The 21102-nt window shown below is 40.9% G+C and overlaps 1 protein-coding gene across 3 annotated transcripts in view; it reads right to left on the bottom strand.

The window, feature by feature from the left end:
* Positions 1 to 21102, bottom strand: part of CDC14A (cell division cycle 14A) — a 178175-nt gene that overhangs the window by 30704 nt on the left and 126369 nt on the right. For all 3 annotated transcript variants that reach the window (XM_058659654.1, XM_058659647.1, XM_036494656.2), the window contains exon 11: positions 5069 to 5228. In XM_058659654.1, the coding sequence (XP_058515637.1) occupies positions 5069 to 5228 (160 nt within the window). The remainder of the gene's footprint in view (positions 1 to 5068; positions 5229 to 21102) is intronic.

Below are 21102 nucleotides of genomic sequence, written 5' to 3'. Positions count from 1 at the left end.
CCCATATGGGATCCCAACAATTGAAAGGGGAGGATTAACCAATGGAGCCATTGTGCCAGGCCCCGTTAGGCCTCCTTTATACCAAAATCATTCTTTGCCATGATAAATGAATACATTCACCAATACCAACGTAGAGAATCCAACCTTGTTCTCCCTTCTCTCAGGGTACAACCTGTCACACTGAGGACTTACAGAACAGATGTGCTTGCCCTGAGCTAACCAGGGACCGGCAGAGCCCCTCACCCCTAAATCTACAGAAAAGAAATTAAGCTACATGACTGTTGCCGAAACATGATGAGGAAGCTGAGGCAAGGGAAGAGCCTCATGTCTCTGTTCCTGCAAAGGGAACAAGGGGGATTTCTTGCTTCGGCAATTGTCTTTCGGAGGTCTAGGCATCATTGTTCTTTCTTTTGGATATCAGATGATCCTGTATAAATGGAGAAAAGTGACAGAAAACTAAAATACCTAGAGAAGTACAATCTAAAGATGCACTTTTTCACTTAAAAAAGAATAACCTACAGACATATTTTATTCCACCAGTAGTTCTACCTGTATAGAAATGAAGGTCAAAATTTTAAAAATTAAACTGTACCCATAGATTTCATTTGAGTAAAGTAATTGCTAACCAACACATCAAGAAAATGGCGGCAGAGTAAGCTATTGGGGAGGCTATGGAATGGACTGTTCAGAAATGATCTATCAGAAGAAAATATGGCACTTGAGGGAGTAAAGATGGAAGGGAGGTAATGGGAAAAGATATAAATAGAGAGTTTGAATTAGAAATGAACAAATATAGCAGTGAAAGGGTTGGAGGATAGAGATAATGGAATTTTTAGCAGACTTGAAGTCATTTGGCTAGAAAAGACAACTGGATCACCTCTTTAGTTCTTTTTGGCTCTCAGATGTTGAACCTGTATGATGTCAAGGCAGGGAGAAGGCAAGGATACTTTCTTTATAGTTACTCATTTCTGACCAATAAAGTTTTAGATTTAACAGGATCCTCAAGCTATTTCTGATCAATAAAGGTTTAGATTTAGCAGAGTCCTCCAAATTCGCCTTCCCTCCCTCCCCACTGCCTCTGGTTGCCATTAACTTCCTGGTCTTCCACCCCTGCCCACGTGGAATCTATTTAATCATAACTCCACAGTGCAGCCAGAGTGATCTCAGCAAGTACTTACAATGGACTACACTTCACAATAGCTCAAACGTGTGCTCAAAACACTGCATTCTTACTTACCTGACTGTCAATTTATGGTTGACCACTAGTAGCCCTTTATTTAATTCATATCTCTTAAGTCAAAAGCATCTACTGATCCGTGTGCTAGTACTGACCTATAGCCCTAAAATAGGAAAAGGAAGGTAAAAATATTGTAATTGTGGGAGAGAGATTTCAGGAGAAGGTAGTTAAGGTTTTGTTCATAATTGCTGTATGGGATATTCTAAAGCCACACTGAAGACCTTGTGGAGAAGCTTGTGTGCTGCAAGAGGCCTCATGGGAGAGCGGCCGAAGCTGGAGCTGCAGCATCTGGGTTCAAGCAACAGTTGTGCCAAGTGCTATGCGGTCTTGGCTAAAGGGATTAACTTTCCCTACCATAGCTATGTGTTAAGAACACATGTCCAGTAACAACGGCTATTTGCTTCAGTTTTTGTAAGGATTATAAGGATGTAAAGGAGTTAGAACCATTTCTGGAAAACAGTACATGCTATTTGAGTTGTTCCCACAATGGCTCCTCATTTAACTCAAACATTTGCACTTTAAATAAAGTACTCTAAATTCCATCTCCTAAAGCAATTTTTAAATAACTCACATCCATGATGGACATTAAACTCCCAAATGTCAAAATGAATACTTATTGCTAGGACCAGTTTATATTTCAGCACCAAGTGTCATTACCAAGGTTAGATCATCACCAATTTCATGTCTCTATGTTTATCTTTTTTCTGTGAAACTGTAAGCGTTATTCATTCATTCATGTAGTATTCATTAAGATCCTGTGGACCAGGAATATGAGGACACTTTCAGAAGTGCATGAAAAATGGAACTAACAGAGTGAGTAAAAAAAAAAATGTGGAAAATTTCTGTCGACTTAGAAACCAAAAAATAGCCTACTTTAAATCTTTTATTAAAAAAAAATAAGGCAATCTCTAGCAGTGCCCTACATATCAGAGTGCTGGTGACTCTGTTTCCAGTCTAGCTTCCTACTAATGTGCCTGGGAAAACAGCAGGAGATGACCCAAGTACTTAAGCCAAATACTTCCACCACACATGGAGACCCTGATGGAATTACTGGATCCTGGCTTTATCTGCTCCCTAGCCCCAGCTATTGAGGTCATTTGGGAAGTAACTAAATACAAGTGCATTCTCTCTCTCCTCCACCTGTCTCTCTCTCTCTCTCTCTGTCTCCCTCTCTCTCTCTCTTTCTGCCTTTCAGATAAGCAAATAAACTTTAAAAAATACAATCATACTGTACTCTTTACCCTTCCAGTGATACATAAGTGTTACTTTTAAATTCAAGAAATTGGTGCCTAAAAAGAGCATGAGAATGAAGTGTCCCAGCTACACGACATTAATTTCATATAAATTATGTTATAGAAAGCACTATGTTCCCACAATGTAAACATGTCTCTCAGGAAGAGTGATACATTTTGTGCTTGCTTTTCAGAATTCATAACTTAAAGCTCTGTTTACTGGAACTCAATCTGGGACAGAAATGCTAACCAGAGCAAGAAAGAATCCTTCCTTAACTATCGTATCACATTCAAGTGAGTTCAGATCCTTTATTGTTTGCTTTTAATGGGCCAAGCTACAACACAGAGACAAGAAAAAGTCAACAAAAGGCTTTGAACATTGGCACGACCTTGGCTAAGATTTACATTTAATCAGGACAAATGAGCCACACTAGAAAACCATTTCATCTGTGGTTGTCCGAGGGAACATGAAAACACAGTTCCCTTGGTGGTCTCCATTCTTTATCCTTGAAGAAAACTCAATCCCCTGATTTCTAAGCGCTCTAACTATAATAAACATGTTCGGTATCTTTAGTTAAGGCTATCACTGACCAAAGAGAACTAGGGTGTTCTTCCCAGTTTGAGTTTCTTGAGGGGCAAATCTGAGTCACAGTAGTCACAGTAGCATGCTTCAGATCCCTGCCCAAGTGTGATGGAATACTGAAAGAGTGCTCACCCATACTTGTGGTTCACATATTTTAGCAGGTATCTTTATTCCTCTAGAGAATCGATTTTACACAGACACATATACATATACACACGCAAACACATTATATATATATAATGTATATATTATATACATTCTATGCGCTATGGATGGCAGTTTAATCAGCCACAGAAAAGCACCAGCCCAGATGCCCACGTCTCATAAAGGCTCCTACTACGAAACTGCACTTGATGTTGGGTAAAATATTCTGGGGTCCCATTTTCTTATTGACAGAGGAAGGAAAATAGAACAAATGACTTCAAGGTTGCTTCTAGTTCCAAAAATGCTCATGATCCTAATTCTTTTTGCTTTTTTTTTAAATTTGTTTTTATTGGAAAATCAGATACACAGAAAGGAAAAAAGACAGAGAGGAAGTTCGTCCATCTGTCGATTACTCCCCAAGTGGTCGCAACAGCGGGCGCAGGGTCCCAGGCTTTGGGCTGTCCTTAACTGTTTCCTCAGGCCACAAGTAGGAAGTTGGATGGGAAGCTCTTTTGTGAATTGGCACCCCATGGGATCCCAGCACAAGCAAGGCAAGGACTTTAGCCACTAGGCCAGATCCCATGATCCTAATTCTCAATAAGTTACTTCTATTGCTATTCCAACATACCAGGGTATAATAGAGGAAGCACCAATTTGGCACAGAAGCTAAGACAATGTTTGGGATGTCAATATCCCATATCAATTTGCTTGGGTTCAAATTCCAGCTCTGCTCCTGGCTCAATTCCTGCAAATGAGCACCTAGGAGGTAGCTGGTGATGGCTGCAGTATTTGGGTCTCTGCTACCCACGTAGAGAACTACACTGAATCCCTGGCTCCTGGCTCCTGGCTTCTACCTGATTTAGCCCCAGAAAGCCCAGAGGAAAATCCTCTGCCTGGTGATTCACTCCCCAAGTGGCCGCAACTGCTGGAGCTGAGCTGATCTGAAGCCAGGAGCCAGGGGCATCTTCCAGATCTCCCACACGGGAGCAGGATCCCAAGTCTTTGCGCCATCCTCGACTGCTTTCCCAGGCCACAAGCAGGGAGCTGGATGGGAAGCGGGGCCACCAAGATTAGAACTGGCGCCCCATGGGATTCTGGTGCGTGCGGTGAGAACTTTATCCCACTTGATCCCACTAGGCTATCTCACTGGGCCCATAAATGGATTTTTACAAAAGCTATCTATCTACCCATTCATCTGTCTATTTAACTATATTAACTCTTTCAAATAAATTATATAAACAAAATGTATAAGAAAAAATGTGACTTTGAAATCAAACATATGATTTAAACATGCTTTAATATACTAAGGCTAGAATATCTATGATATGTTTTTACCATAAAATAGAGATACTATTACCGTACCCATCAGGTGGATATGCAGACTAAGCTAGACAACATAAAACAACTATTTAAAGTATACACTTATAGCAGAATCTTAATTAAAAAAAAAAGTTGGCCTAATTCTGTTTTCAACTCTGCAACTACTTCAGAAATCAGCATAAACTTGAAGCTTTCAGAGCATCATTTGTTGCACATACTTCTTCAACGGCCAATTTAAATCTTTTCTTCTTGATATATACTTCAGTTAGCAAGTAGAAAATGTGCTTTTCTATTTTCTTTCTGTAAATATTCCCCATACCAGAATAGTCTCCGTACAGATAATTGTACTCTTTAAATTACACATTCTTTTCTTTTTAGGATAATTGGTTTCTTTGCTCCACTTCAGGTATTATAGATAGATGACTACACACCTAAAACTCCGTTACTCCTGGGATCTCAGAGAAAAGATACAGCTGTGTGATACAAACACAACTGAGTAATGAGTTCATGGTATTAGTCGAAGGAGATAGACTCTCTCTGGGGAATACTCACCTCTCCAAACCTTTCCATATTTTGTATTTTAGATAAGTTTCCACCAATAGACATATCATCCAAGCTAGACAGAATTTTATTAATACTTCCTTCACTGGATGGTCTATTTTTCAGTTTGGATCGGAAAATGTCTCCTTGGACCCACAATGATGCTTGTTTTCTGTAAAAATAGAGAGAAAATAAACTCTAAAATAATGTACTATCATCAAAATATAATGGATAAATTGAAGATTAACAGATAAACATTCATAAATCAGACTAGAACGACTATGAAATCTCACAGTAAAAATAAGTCACTTTTAAACACTAAAGTGAATCAAAATTTCATATAAACACAAATACCCACCCTTATCTATTTATCTATGAAGTCATACATGGGTTAACTATTGAGATTCTCAAATGTTTAGAATGTATCCAACAGCGATTAAAAATGTAAGATCATGTGTTGTGCAAATATGAAAGACATCTATAAGCTATTTCTCATATAGAAATTTTTATGTCTGTTTAAAAATATAGATTTATGAGTTGAACTTGAAAATGTATGTGAAAGAACCAGAGCTAGGGCCCGGCGGCGTGGCCTAGCAGCTAAAGTCCTCGCCTTGAACGCCCCGGGATCCCATATGGGCGCCGGTTCTAATCCCGGCAGCTCCACTTCCCATCCAGCTCCCTGCTTGTGGCCTGGGAAAGCAGTTGAGGATGGCCCAATGCATTGGGACCCTGCACCCGCGTGGGAGACCTGGAAGAGGTTCTTGGTTCCCGGCATCGGATCGGCGGGCGTTGGCCCGTTGTGGCTCACTTGGGGAGTGAATCATCGGACGGAAGATCTTCCTCTCTCTCTCTCCTCCTCTCTGTATATCTGACTTTGTAATAAAAAAAAAAAAAATCTTTAAAAAAAAAAAAAGAACCAGAGCTAAACAGAGACATTGCCAAAAATGTATTAAACACATTCTGTGTGGCAGTATGGAAAGCCACAGCATGGAACTCAGCAACCCACTGTTGTATTCTATTTTGATTTTTTAAAGCTCTTAAAGATTTATTTATTTTTATTGGAATGGTCAAATCACAATAGTATCACTTATGGTTAAATACTGCTGAGTACCTTCAGGAAAAGTTAACCTTCAAATCACTGAAAAATATGCATGGGAACTCCTTCAACAATGTAATTCCACAACTAAGTGTCATCCTACTAAAACACACACTGTACACAAAATACAAAAATGTTTGATCAAGCAAATTTGCAACAGCAAAATAGTAGAGACATCTTAATGGAAATCCAAATTATTAAATTACAGTAGATCCATTTAATGAAATAGTACATGGCTGCTAGAAAGACAGTGAGAGACATACATATGGCAACAGGGAAGAGTAACTACAAAAATAATGCCTCTTTAGGAAATAGGTTGTTGGGCTTCTCTGAACTAGAGCATATGAGAGAAAGCGGTAGAAACTGGTTTGTTAAGAGCCCTGCATGCCAGGTTTAGGAACCTATATTTAACCCCAAAATAAAAGTAAGACCCCATAAGCGTACCTAGGAATAATAATAATAATAACCTTTTCAACATGAAGTGAAAGTAGGCAGAGAAAAGAGAACTAAAAGGCTAAATGGTAAAATTGCCAATCCAAAATGAGTTACAAAATGAAAGTGGAAGGTTCTACCAAAGATGAAACACACAGAAACAACTTTCACCTGCTCAATTGAAATGGATCTGTCCCTTCCCTGGAAAGACTGGGTGTGAATCTGAATATGAACGATGAATAAGATGTCAAAGCCGATGTCTATGTTGCTAAGCGATGCCATACGCAAATGTTTTTGAGAGAAGCAGCACCTCACGCAAACACTTTTTTATTGACAATAAAAGCTCCAAGGGCTTTTACCATGGTGTCTGTTATGCCTTAAAACTCTCATCTCAAACAAAAGAAGCAAAACATGTATTTTTAAGTATTTAACATTTAAAAATTTAATCTTTTGAAGCTACAACAGCAACAATGTACCACATTCTCTAAGAAAGCATGAGATATCTGGTCTTCTGCTGATAGGACAGGTGCTTCCAAAAGAAAGATGTTCCTGATTTCAACAGATTTGTAGAGGACAGTAGCGGGGTTAGGTCACCCTTTTCAGTGTATCATAGCCCTGAGTCATTCAGGTTTCAGCTAGCCAAGCTCGAAGCCTAAGGAAACAATTAAAATACCTGGGCTTTATTTATTGTGAGCTACGTTAAGATATGATTCTTATATAAAGCCTTCACAGGTATTTATTAATATATTTTTAATATTCCACTAATCAATTGCAGTGTTACAATTATATGTAGGTTTTGAATCCAAAACACAATGGAAATTACCTTGCTGTTGATTCTGTTTGTGGCTGACCTGTTCTTCACCTCCTTAAACCCACCCTAATTCTATCTTTACACCATCCTAATTTTCATCTTTATCATTCCCTTTATTCTAGGAACACTTCCTTTTTTTTTTTTTTTCTGAGAGAACACAACCCTGGCCTAATATCCATCCAATGCCACTATCTGGTCACTTCACATAGAAATCAAACTGACTTTCTGGCTTAGCCTGAGTCTTTCCCAGCTACCATGTGAATACCAATCTGTTACGTATACTTCCCTCCTTTTCTAATATCCCAAGCATCATTATGTAAACAGAAGTACTGTAGTTCCTCGCTTAAAGAACTGGGGAGGAGTTGGCACTGTGGCACAGAGTTAAGCTACCACTTGTAAAACCAGCATCCCATATCCACATGCCAGTTCAAATTCTTGCTACTCTGTGCTTCTGCTATAGCTCTCTGCTATTGCATCCGAGGAAGCAGCAGAAGGGGGCTAACTACTTAGGACCCTGTCACCCATGCAGGAGACTCCGATGGAGGTCCTGGCTCCTGGCGTTAACCTAACCCAGGTCCAGCCACTATGGCCATTTGGAAAGAGAACCAGCAGATGGAAGAAAAGCTCTGTTTTCCTCTCGTTCTGTCTGTAACTCTACCTATCAAATAAATAAATAATAAATAGGTAAAATCTGTAAAACACAACTCAAGAGAGATCACAGATCTATGTGAAAGATGTGAAACTGTGAAGTTACTAGAAGAAAATTCTCTAAGACGCTGGTATAAGCAATTGTTTTTTATTATAAGATTCCAAAAGTTCAGAAAACAAAACTAGATAAATGGGATTACATGAAACTTAGAAGCTTCTGTAGAGCAAAGGAAACAACCAAGAAAGACGAAAGACATCTGATAAGATGGAAGAAATAATTGCAAGCTAGTTAACATCCAGAATTATGAGCAACTCAAAACATCAATAATTTAAAAATAACCAATTCAGTTAACAAACAGGCAAAGGACTTAAATAGACAGTTCTCAAAAGAAGAAACACAATAGCCAAAAAATACTCACTATCACTAGGCCTCTGAGAAATGTTAAACCAAAGCCACAATACCATTTGAGATACCATCTGACCTATTATCAATGTGGTATATATTAACGAGACAATATCATGCCGTCATCAACGGAACTAGAGGATATAATGTGAAGTGAAAAAAGCCAGACACAGAATGGCAAATATCATGTTACCTTCATCTGTGGAAATTGAAATGAAAAGGGGAAAAAAAAAACTCAGTCGAAAGACTGCACAATGATAACCAGAGACCAGGAAGAGTGAGGAGGGTAGAGGGAGTTGAGTAATGGGGCACCACATCAGAGCTCCATGAAAGGAAGAAGGCTTAGCTGACACAGCCAAGGGGGAGACTATGGTTCACAACACTCTGGTACGCATTGCATGAATAAGCAGAAAAAGAAATGCCAAGCCTCCCTTCATGAAGTAATGACAGATGAGGACATGTTGATTTCTAGGTTTTGCCCAGAACACAAGGTTTACGTGTACTGGAATGTCATACTTTAGCTCATAAATATGTACAATTATTATTAATTTAAAAAGTGCATTGAATGTGATCTGGGACACACTGGCCAGTCTGCTGAATATACTGGCAAGCAGGAACCAGGGTGAGGGTGGGCCTGGTGGCGATTTTTGAGGGTCACTCTGACTAAGCTGCGGTTCCCACTGGTGTGAGAGCCCAGTGTATATTGGCCTGGGTTAGGCTGGGCCGCAGCATCCATTGGTTTGCATAGGAGATGGGGCTGGAGACAGCACTGACCCAGCAATTGCAACTAACAGTCTATTCACAGGCTGATATGGGTGACAGACTGAGCCAGACCCCATACTGCCAAGCACACACGAGTCAAGTTTGGGATCACTTCACTTCAGATTAGCTGAGGATTCCCCCCCAATCCCCTGCTGAACCATAAGACTCAGAACTCCAACCACAGGGAGAATTGGAGGATTGGTGGACTATCATGGAGTGTATGTGTCAGAGCTGGGTCTCCTCAGTGGGTAAGAGAGAGCAGTGGACAAGCCACACATGTAGGATGTGGCAGTCCACTGGGGCCTGCACAGGACATCTGGTACCACAGCAGATGAAGAATAGCAGAACAAATTGATCAACTTCCCCAGTCAAGCACTGACAGCAAATATCTGGCCAAATGCAGACTCTAAGGTGGACTGCATTGGCAAATGGACGTTGCAAGGATGTCCTCATCCTTGGATCGACAAGCTCGACAGCATTTCAGAACTATCGAAACCACTTGAGAGGAACCCTCAAAGCATGCTCCACACTGGGAACCCTGGCATGACATTGTGGTGAATGTTCCTCATCATAGGCACTGAGGCGGTTGGGAGGCTGGGTGCAGCTTCTCCCCTTCCCCCAGATACAGAAGAAAGAAAAAGAAAATGTGGAAACAATTATTTCACCCATTTTCTCCTAACTCTCCATCCTTCCCACCCCGATCAATTATGTAAACATCCTAAAAAAAAAAAAAGTATGTAAGGACGCCTGGGACAGTGGCTCAACTGGGATCCCATATGGGTGCTGTTTTGAGCCCTGGCTGCTCTACTTCCCATCCAGCTCTCTACTTGTGACCTGGGAAAGCAGCAAATGGCCCAAAGCCTTGGGATCCTGCACCTGTGTGGAAAAGAAGAGAAGGGGGTAGGGAACAAAGGAAGAGAGAAAGCAGTTTAACCCACTTCACCGCAATGCCATCCCTAGCCAGAGGTTTCAATGTCAACTGAGAGTCAGTAAGTAAATATTGAAAGGAAAGTCAGAAACTTTTGGAAGTTCTGGAAATGTTCATGTCACCTGCAAAATCTCTAACCACTATGCCTGTAATTCTAACAAATCACAGTGTTTTCTTTGTTAAATTCTTGTTTGCATACATTTAACATTTTAATTTTTGTATTTTACAGAAGGTAAAAGCTTAAACCCTTAAAATAATTTGTAAAACTGTTAATTCTGGGCCCAGCACAATAGCTTAGCAGTTAAAGTCCTCGCCTTGCACGCCTGGGATCCCATATGGGCACCAGTTCGCGTCCCATCTACTCCACTTCCCATCCAGCTCCCTGCTTGTGGCTTGGGAAAGTAGTCGAGGATGGCCCAAAGCCTTGGGACCCTGCACCCGTGGGGGAGACCCAGAAGAAGCTCCAGACTCCTGGCTTCAGATCGGCTAAGCTCTGGCCATTGTGACCGCTTGGGGAGTGATTCATCAGAGAGAAAATCTTCTCTGTCTCTCCTGTCTGCATTTTTCTGACTTTGCAACAAAAATACATAAATCCTTAAAAATGTTAATTCTTCTCTCTTGATTTATGACATATCTATAGGAGAATCATTTGGAGACAATCTCAACTAAAACTGACAGTATCAGGCCCCAAAATAAACTGTGTGCTGAGAATTTCTGAGGCATTTTTCTACTTCCTAGACAGATTTTCCTAATCATGTTTTTGGTAGCTTCCTGAAATAAAATGGATCAGTTAAATAAAATGGTTAAATTATTGATTTCTGACGTAGCTCAACCCAACCATGAAATTTACCAAATGTTCTAAGCACCAAACTGAGATGCAGCATCAATCAATAGAAGATCTGCCAGCGAAACTGGCACTCTGAGACTTAATTATCATTTATAGCTCTATCTACACATGGTGCTTTATCTACTAACTTGCCAAATTATGTTATTTAATGGGTGAGGGTTAGGTTCGCAATTACAAAGTAAATTAGAATTTTAAAAATTAAAAGAAAAATAAGAAAGAAAAGAGAAAAGGGAGAATGAGGGGAAGCATCATTGTGCTCTTAAAATGGTATATGTGAGGGCCCAGCGTGGTAGCCTAGCGACTAAAGTCCTCACCTTGAATGCACCAGGATCCCATATGGGTGCTGGTTCTAATCCTGGTGGCTGCTTCCCATGCAGCTCCCTGCTTGTGGTCTGGGAAGGCAGTTGAGGACGGCCCAAAGCCTTGGGACCTTGCACCCACGTGGGAGACCCGGAAGAGGCTCCTGGCTCCTGAGTTCAGATTGGCACACCTCTGGCCATTGTGGCCACTTGGTGAGTGTATCATTGGACATACGATCTTCCTCTCTGTCTCTCCTCTTATCTGTATATCTGCCTTTCCAATAAAAATAAATAAATCTTTAAAAAAACTGTATATATGAAATGCATGATAGTTGCTCACCTTATATAAATTCAAAAAGTACATTTCTAAAAAGTTCATGTCTTAGAATAAGGAGGAACTGTAACTCCTTGTTACTGAATGTGGTTCAAGGACCAGCAGCCCATATCACTTGGGAGCTTATTAGAAATGCAGATTTTCCACAGCAGATCCAGTGGCTTAGAAACTGCATTTAAAACAGGGAAGTACTATGGCATTATGAGTTAAGCCATCACCTATAATGCTATTATCCGATATGACTCCCCCAGAGTCCTGGCTGCTCCACTTCTGATCCAGCTCCCTGCTAATCCACCTAGGAAGCAGAAGAAGAGATACAAGTCCCTTGTGACCCTATACTCACATGGAGATAGAATAAAACTCCTATTTCCTGGCTTTAGCCTGGCCCAGGCACAGGCTTTGTGGTCATCTGGGGAATGATCCACTGGGATGAGAGATCTCACGCTCTTTTCTCTTGCTTTCTCTGTAACTCTGCATTTCAAATACATTTTTTTAAGTTGCTTTCAATAAGACCCCCACATGGTTCTTATGCCCTCAAATGTTTGAGAAGAACTGAAGACAATGAAAGGCTTATGGTTAAATTAAAACACTACAAGTTATTAACTTTTGGGCTGGAAGTTAATGAAAATAACACAGAATGGGAATTCTTTTAGATTTAAAATGAAAACAATGGGCAAGAATCTGTCATAGGAGTTATAATGCCACTTAGGACACCAGCATCACACACTGCAGTGCCCGAGTTTGAGTACCAACTCTGCTTCCGATCTAGTTTCCTGCTAATGCACACCCTTGCAGGCAGCAACAATGGCTGAAATACTCGGGTCCCTACAACTCACTTAGGAAAACCAGATGGAACTCTGGGCTTCTTAATTTGGTCTGGCCCAGACTTGACTGCTGCAAACAAGTGGAGTGAGCAAGCAGATCGAACAACTCTGCCTTATGGCATTGTGGATTCTGTCATTACCTGCACTCTATTTGAGTTCCAGTTCCAATCCTAGCTGTTCTACTTCCAATCAAACTGCCAGGTAAAGCATCTGAGAAACCAGCAACAAATGACTCAAGCTTTGGGGCCCCTGCCGTACATGTGGGATCCCCAGATTGAGTTCTTGGCTCCTGAGTTCAGCCTGGGCCAAAGTGAATCAGCGGATGGAAGATCTTTCTCTCCCTCTCTATCTCTGTAACTCTCTTTCAAATAAATAATCTTTTTTGTATTTTTTATTTTATTGTTGCTATTGCTTTAATCTTCTTTAAAACAAACATCTTTGTCCCTGTTTCTCAATTGGTTTCAAATAAATGAAATTTTAAGTGAAAAATATTGCACCATTGCACAATTGTGCTTTCTTACAAATTAGCTTCATTCAAAATAAAAAAATACACTTTGCTGGGCGCAGATTTAAGTTTTATGAGGGTTCTGTGTCAGTGGGAGATTTAAAATAAAAACAGGGGCCAGTGTTGTAGCATACAAGGTAAAGCCATCGCCTACGGTGCCAGCATCCCTGGAGTCCCAGCTGTTCCCACTTCTGATCCAGCTCTCTGCTGATGCACAGAGAACAGTAGAATACAGCTCAGGTGCTTGAGTCCCTGAACCAATGTGGGAAACCCAGATGAAGTTCTAGGCTCCTGCGTTGAAATGGCACAGCTCCCACTTTTGAGGTCATTTGGCAAGTGAAACAGCAGATGGAAGATTCTCTCCCACTTCCTCTCTCTCTCTTTCCCTCTCCCTGTAGCAATGCATTTCAAATAAATAAATGTTTTAAAGGGATAAAATAAAAACAACATCACAGCAGAAACCCCAACTGAAGGATCTCTATGAGCTCAAAGTCCCAGTAGGGAGCTCAGTGCCATTTATTCCCTTTACGTTAAAGAAAAGTTTCACCACTACATGACCCAGAGATTAGCACAGTGTCACACAGTGAACAGTCAACCAATAGAATCAATCAAATTGTAAAGGCAGCCTGACCCCCACTGATATAACTCAACCTGTGAGAAGAAGTTCAGAGTTGCCACAATAAAAAAAAAAAAAGATGTTTATGCCTCACATTACTTAAGGACATTTGACAGGAAATGCATTTGGGGCTCAGAATAGTAATTTTAGCTCAAGAACATCGCTCTTTAAGTAGAAGAAAAACGCTGGTGGTTTTGCACAAAGGAAGCTTTATTTAAATGCTAAGTTCAAATACAGGACGTCAGGCTGTAACAAAGGAGAAGAGTGGACCTACCACAACACAAACTTACCAGAAGCTCAAAAGGATGCTAATAATTATCTCCCTTACTGCCAGCAGCATAGGAGGAATGTTAGTTGAACACACAGAATCAGACACCTGAACATATTTTAGGCCTCCAAGGACACAGGATGTGATCAATCAGCTCTTCTCCAGGCACAGGATCAGAAGGAACATTACCTACAAAGCACTGGTTGGCTTTTCACCTCTGAAAAGAACACAGTCCCCTCAACTTCATCAGTCTGCTGGCAGATGCACACCCAACAGAACACGTTTTTACCTTCTCCTTGCTTTCTTAGTGAACATTACTTATTCATGCTTTTGCGTCACCATTGACTTCACATTCTTCACCTCTTGTATCATTAGTCAGTCTTGAAAGCCTGGCATTTTTTCCCCTTGAAATGAACCTAGTTCCCATTTCCAGGTCTTTTGCTCAAATTCTAGCTCCTGCAATGAGGCCCTGTCTCTCCAAGATGGATTACACTATCTCGTTTCCATTCCTCTGCTTCTGACCCCATCCATCTGACCCATCTTACACTTTGCTGTAGCCCCATCTTCCTTAAATAACACTTGGATCACACGACTCCTCTACATCAAATACACCAAATTAGAAAGCGTGATGAATAAAAGACGATGATCAGAATTTCCACGTTCGTCACTAGGACCTGTACATTCTACTGTACATGTTTACTCTGCACTGGAAGCAGATTGTTAGCTTCACACTGTGGAAAATTATTCTTAAACCCTGTCAAATGAGTGATAATAAAAGAACACTTGTTTACTCTCTTGTAGTCTGGGCATAGAAAATCTGTACTGAATCCTAAGAGGCTAAAATCAAGGGGTAGGCAGGGCTGGTTTCTGGAGTCTCAGAGGTGAGAATTTGCTCCTTGCCTTTTGCAGCATCCAGTGGCTGCTCCAGTGGTCTATGTGTCCTAGGGCCCACTCTTTCACCTTCAGTCTTCAAAAGCACTCAAATCTCTGCTTCTGTCCTCTCCTCACTTTCTACTCTCCCAGGGCACTGTGGCTACAGTTGGCCCCTCGAATGATCCAGAAGAACCCTCACCTCATTTTAACCATTTCTGCAAAGTTCCTCTTTCCCAGGAATGACAAAGCACATGTATTTGGGGGAGACACTATGATACTGAAACCAAGATGTACATCACAGCCAGACTAATTATCTTAAAATCTAAGGTAATAGGACCATTCCTCAGAACTACACGTACCTTCTCCTGCTCAGCCCACTAAGTAAAACTTACAATGCTGTATGTTATTCATAGAATAAATATAAGGAGCTGAGAAAATAGAGAAGGCAGGCAGGCTAGTTAAGAATCATGAGACTCGTAAAGTCCCAGGGCTTGCTTTTTTGCATGTAGACATCCCTGCCTTGGTGCTAAGAAGCCAACAGAACAGTACTTAGCTCTCTCTAGCCCACAGACCAGGAAAAAGATTCCTCAGTAAGACAGAATGCTTTCAGACAGTAACTGTTCTACTCTATCCAGACTCCACAGCAAGTGGCAGAGGCCTTACCGAAGCCAGCCCACAAAAGCCAAGTGGAGATCCCCTATTCCCACCTCTGCATGGTGCTGTCACAATACAGGTCAATTCCCACCCTTCCCAACTAGGAGGTGTTAAAGATGGCTGGCCAAGTGGGAACCCAAGGAATGAGCCCCTACCCTTCCCTGAACCCTGAGTGCACTCCTCACTAAAATGGTAATTGTGCAGCCAGATACAATTACTCCTACACCAACAGTATTAGGCATCCCTCCCCTACTGGCCAGAAAAAAAAACTAGCGGAGAGTGCAGACTTTCACTCCTCCCAAGGTCACCCTTGCTGCCTTCTCAATGGAGACCACATGAGGAAGCTGGACTCTCACGCCAGCCTATAGTAACAAGCAGCTCATTGATCCTGGGTACCAATGAGGATGAATGGCAAACTCAGACTTCCACCTCCACCTCAGCACTCTATCCTGCTGGAGTAATGTAAACCAGGCAAAACAGTTTCCATAAGATCAAGTCTCATTATACACCAGAAAAACATCAAAGTTGTTATTTTCTGACACTGACTGAATGAAAACAGGCAATCACTAAACACCAATACCAAGACAACAGGGATGTTAGAACTATCTGACCGTTATTCTGGGGTACAGAATTTTTTTCGTACAGTAGCTAGGATGTATCCTGGGACACCCATTATCACATGTGGGTGCCTGGAGTTGAGTCTGGCTCTGGGCTTAATTCCAGATGCCTCCCAATAGAGACCCTGAGAGGCAGCAGGTGAACGTCTCAAGTCGTTGAGTCCCTGCTACCCTCATGAGAAATCTGTACTTGGGGAGTGAACCAGAGGAAGGAAGGTCAGTCTCTCCCTCTCTCCCTCATATGTCTGTCCTTTAATAGTTAAACCTAGCGTCTTTCTACAAGTGAGAAAACACACAAAGAGAGAACACGTAAATAGTCCCCCAAAAGGCATGTTCGAACCCTTGCGATGATGCAATGTCTTACACTTGTGAGTGTGTGTGTGTGTTTCAGAATGTTTTGGCTACATGAATGCACTTACCATGGTTGTAGAATTACTGTATAGTTGGAAGATGTTAGCATTTAAGAAAATGGGGTAAGGAGTACATGAGATGTATATCATTTCCCTTTTAACTGGCACAAAAAAATGTGTGTAAATTTGAGGTGCCATGGGTACCTCATACATGTGAATTGGATACATATACATTGTGTAACATTCATCTAGAAGTAAGCATATCCATCTCCTCCTCAAACATGATTTTTTATCATGCAAACATCCCTTTCTTCAAGATTCTTTTTTAAATAGTGCATTTCTATTGGCTACAGTCGCCCAATTGTGTGACAGAACACAAGAACACATACCCTTTCTCATGGTAACTTAATACCTATTGATCAGGACTTTCCTTTCCCTCTCTCTTGCCCCAGTCTTTTAAAATCACAATTCTACTCTTGTCTGAGATCAACTGTATAACTTCTGAAAGCTGAATGCTAATCTATAATTACATCAAAATTTTACAGATAGATTATATGTGTCAGATCACATCACTCCTCTGCTCAAAGCCTTCCACTGACTTTTCCTCTCATCAAAGAAAAGCCAAAAGCCTTGCAAGGTCTAGAAGATGGAGTGAGATGACCCGTTTACCTTCTGACCTCATCACACATTGCTCTCCCACCCAGTCACAATGGCCTCCAGCATGTGCTAATGCATTCGGCAGCTGTTGTTCTCTCAATGTGGAACCATAACCATTTTTCCCAAACTACCCAAATGAGGAATACAGGTATGGAGCTTTCTCAGAAATAATTTAAAACCACCACATGATCCAGCAATCCCACTACTTGGCATATTTCTAAAAGAAATTAAGTCTGTGATTTAAAGAGATAGCTAAACTCCAAATTCATTGCAGCATTACTTGCCAACAGTCAAGATGGAACTGTAGGCATTTAAGGATTAAACCAGCAGATGAAGAATGCTCACCTGCTCTTCTCTCTCTCTCTCTCTCTTTCTCTCTCTCTCTCTCTCTCTCTCTCTCTCTCTCTCTCTCCCTTTCTCTCTTTCTGTCAGCATGCACCCCAAGCAGATAAACACTTAATAGAGGAACCAGCACCATGGTGTAGTATGCTAAGCCTCCTCTTATAGCACCAGCATCCCATATGGGTGCCAGTTCTAGTCCCAGCAGTTCTACTTCCTTTCCAACTCCTTGGTTATGGCCTAGGAAAGCAGCAAAGGATCATTCAAGTTCTTAGTCTCCTGCGCACATATGGGAGTCCAAGAGGAAACTCCTGGCTCCCAGGCTTCTGATGGGCTTAGCTCCAGCCCTTGCAGCCATTTGGGGAGTGAACCAGCAGATGGAAGACCTCTCTGTCTCTCCCTCTCTCTGTAATTCTGCCTTTCAACTAAAAGACAAACATTAGATAAACAGGAAATTAAAATACTTTTAAAAACAGAAAATCCTATCAGTTGCAACAACATGGATGAACCATTACCCTAAATGAAACACATGATCAGAGAAAAAAAGCCAGGAATACAAAGACAAATAACACATGCTCTCACATGAGGACAGGAAATCGGGGCTGGGGGGTTGCATTTTGGTTGAAAGGATCAAGGAGAGGGTCACAAATGTAATATTTCAGTTAGAAGAGTCAGCTCAAGAGATCTAATGTTGGTGATGATAGTTAGCAACAATATATCAGACACTGAAAAACTGCTGAGAGTAAACTTCAAGTGTTTTCTCCACAAAAAAAGGTACTGAAGTAATGCACATCTAATTAATATGATTTAGCCATTCCACAATAGTAGTATAAACATATTTCTAAACCACATGGCATACACTATATATACACACCATATATATACACCATACATATAATTTTGTCACTTTAAATATAAAGAAAAACTCAGAAATTGTTTTTAAAATTACCCACAATATCTACACTCGCATTTTGACACCTTTACTCAGTGTGTTTGCACAGAGCCCACTCAGCAGCACCTATCTACTTATTTATTTTTATTTTATTTTTGTTGGAAAGGCAAATTTACACAGAAAAGGAAAGACAGAGAGAGAACTGACCTACAGAAAGAGACCATGCTGTAGGGTCTGATGACATTGGAACAACAGACAGGAGTCCCAGGAGGTCCTCAGAGATAGAAGAATTGTATATCTCCTTCTTGACTCAGGAGAAGAGCTTTCTTTGATCCGTTCTTAGTTCCAGCTTTGGCTCCCAATCCTCTCTGGCAATGACCATCAGAGTTGCTTAGGATCCCCATAATTAGCTCAGATAGACAGAAAGAAACTAATACAGAAAGATTTGAACAGATAGGAAAAAGTCAGCTGGCCTATAATTACTCAGCATGTGCCTTACTGGTCAGGCTCCCGACTTGGCCTCTCCTAGAACTCACTAGGGAGGATGCAGAGTTCAGTTATTCCTCATTAGCTAAGATGTTGGAGATTTCTCTGTGCACCCACCTAAGACTGTTCTACTCCTCAATTGTTAATATATGGCTTGTTAGAGTTATAAATCAGTTTGGTTATCCTAAAATGCATGAAGCTCTGTAAAATCTCACTTGAATACTATAAACTACTAAATATAATCATTTAAAAAAAGAAAGTAATAGCACTCACCAAAACCAAAGGCAAATGTGAAGATCATCCCAGTAAAATGACAACAGAAGACTAAATCAAACAATGGACAACCCTAAAATGACAGGGCCAAAATACCACCTATTCATATTAACCCTGAATGTAAATGGCTTAAACTCATCAATCCAATGGCATAAATTAGTAACTGGATTAAAAACACAGAACCCATTTATCTGTTGCCTACAGGAGACATATTTCACCAACAAAGATAAACAGAATCTATATCTCATGGATTTTGATGTTTTTGATTTTATTTTCATTTCTTCAAAGCAGCTTTTTTTTTCATTAATTTCTTCACTGACTCATAAGTCATACCATGCCTTCAAGAAGGTTCTTGATATTCTTCTTCATTGTTTCAGTTACGTATTAGTCACTCGGTAGCATGTTTTTCTTCCTGTTGTTGATTTTGTATTGTGGCTTTTCATTTAAGGGGATGTATAGTAACTGTGTAATGGAGAGTGTCATATCCAAATGTGAGGATACAATGCAGTAAGCATCTCTACTTCCAGATCAAAGACAGATCCCAGTGAAACTGTTAACTATATCTTGTCAATAGGATGTTGGACTCTACCATTGTCCATGCCTGCAATGGTGGATTTATGACTGTTTATGAAGAACTATAATTCTGTATTAAAATAGGGGAAATCAGTGGGGGGAGAGGATTTATGGGGAGGAGATAAGGGAAATCCCAGGGCTTGTATCATAAAATAATAAGAAAGAAAGAAAGAAAGAAAGAAAGAAAAGAAAGAAAGAAAGAAAGAAAGAAAGAAAGAAAGAAAGAAAGAAAGAAAGAAAGAAAGAAAAGAGAGAAAGAAAGAAAGAAAAGGGAAAAGAAAAGAAAAGAAGAGGAAAGAAAGAAAAGAAAAAGAAAAGAAATCCTGTTCACCAAGTCTACCTACCAGGAAGTCACGGACCATCACATGAAAACCCACACCTGTGTGTTGGTGCAGTGGACCCAAACCCCAGCTGTGGCTACAACATGGTTTTCTACACAAGGAAAATAAAGTGCATTAACTCTGAAAAAAAAATCTTCCACCTGCTGGTTCACTCTCTAATTGGTTGCAATGGCCAGAGCTGAGCTGACCCAAAGCCAGGAACTTCTTCTGGGTCTCCAACGCCCATTCAGGATCCTTCACTGCCTTCCCAGGCCATAAGCAGAGAACTGAATGGGAAGTGGAACAGCTAGGATGCTGGCACTTAGAGATGGAGTACTAGTCAGCTGAGCCATTGCACTGGCCCCAAGCACTTCTGCTACACAGCACCTGCCATCATCAGACAAACGAAGCAATTTACACATTCGTCTATTAACATCTTCTCCCATTTCCTCCTCTCTCTCAAACCCAATGGGTCAGAATTTTTTTTTTTTTTAGTTTTACTGCAATTTCCCAGGTGCCTTAGAACACTGCCTAACATAGTGTGGTTGTCATATTTGTGGGAGGAAGGGATAAAAGAGAAAAGGCGGGGCAGCGATGGGGAGATCCCTGCCACCTGTAAGATGATGTCAAAGGTAGCCTTCAGTGATACAGACAGGTGAACTGAAGGTTCCTGAAAAGGCTTGAAACCAACAGACAATTACAACAGCCAAGTCCAAAGTGAGAAATAACTATTTAAAAGTTATATCATTAAGAGCCTTCATGCATGCTGAAAGAAGGGTAGACCAAACCAAACTCTTCTCCTGTCTTCTAAATGGTTTCCATTTAACAGGGAAACCAAGCTTTATCAGCTAACAAAAGCAACACATAGGGACAAAATGATAACCAGAACTGGCATAAAACACAGCTTAGGAGAAGGATTGAGGTTATGTTTATAAGGGACAGAAGAAGGGACATCAAGGGCTGGTGCTGCGATGTAGCACTTCAAGCCTCCACCTGCAACACTGGCATCAGCATTCTGCACAAGTGTGTGTTTGAGTCATGGCTGCTCCACTTTCAATCCAGCTCTCTGCTAAAGTGCCTGGGAAAGCAGGGTAGGATGATGACTCAAGTCGCAGGGACCCTGTACTCAGACAGAATTCCAGGATTTCAGAATTCCTGGATTCAGTGTGGCCCAGCTCTGGCTGTTGCAGTCATTTGGGCAGTGCGCTAGCTGATGAAAGGTCTCTCACTCCCTGCCTG

The sequence above is a fragment of the Ochotona princeps genome, chromosome 2, assembly GCF_030435755.1.
Source record: "Ochotona princeps isolate mOchPri1 chromosome 2, mOchPri1.hap1, whole genome shotgun sequence".
Lineage (NCBI taxonomy): Eukaryota > Metazoa > Chordata > Mammalia > Lagomorpha > Ochotonidae > Ochotona > Ochotona princeps.
This window is presented reverse-complemented; position numbering and strand designations above follow the sequence as displayed.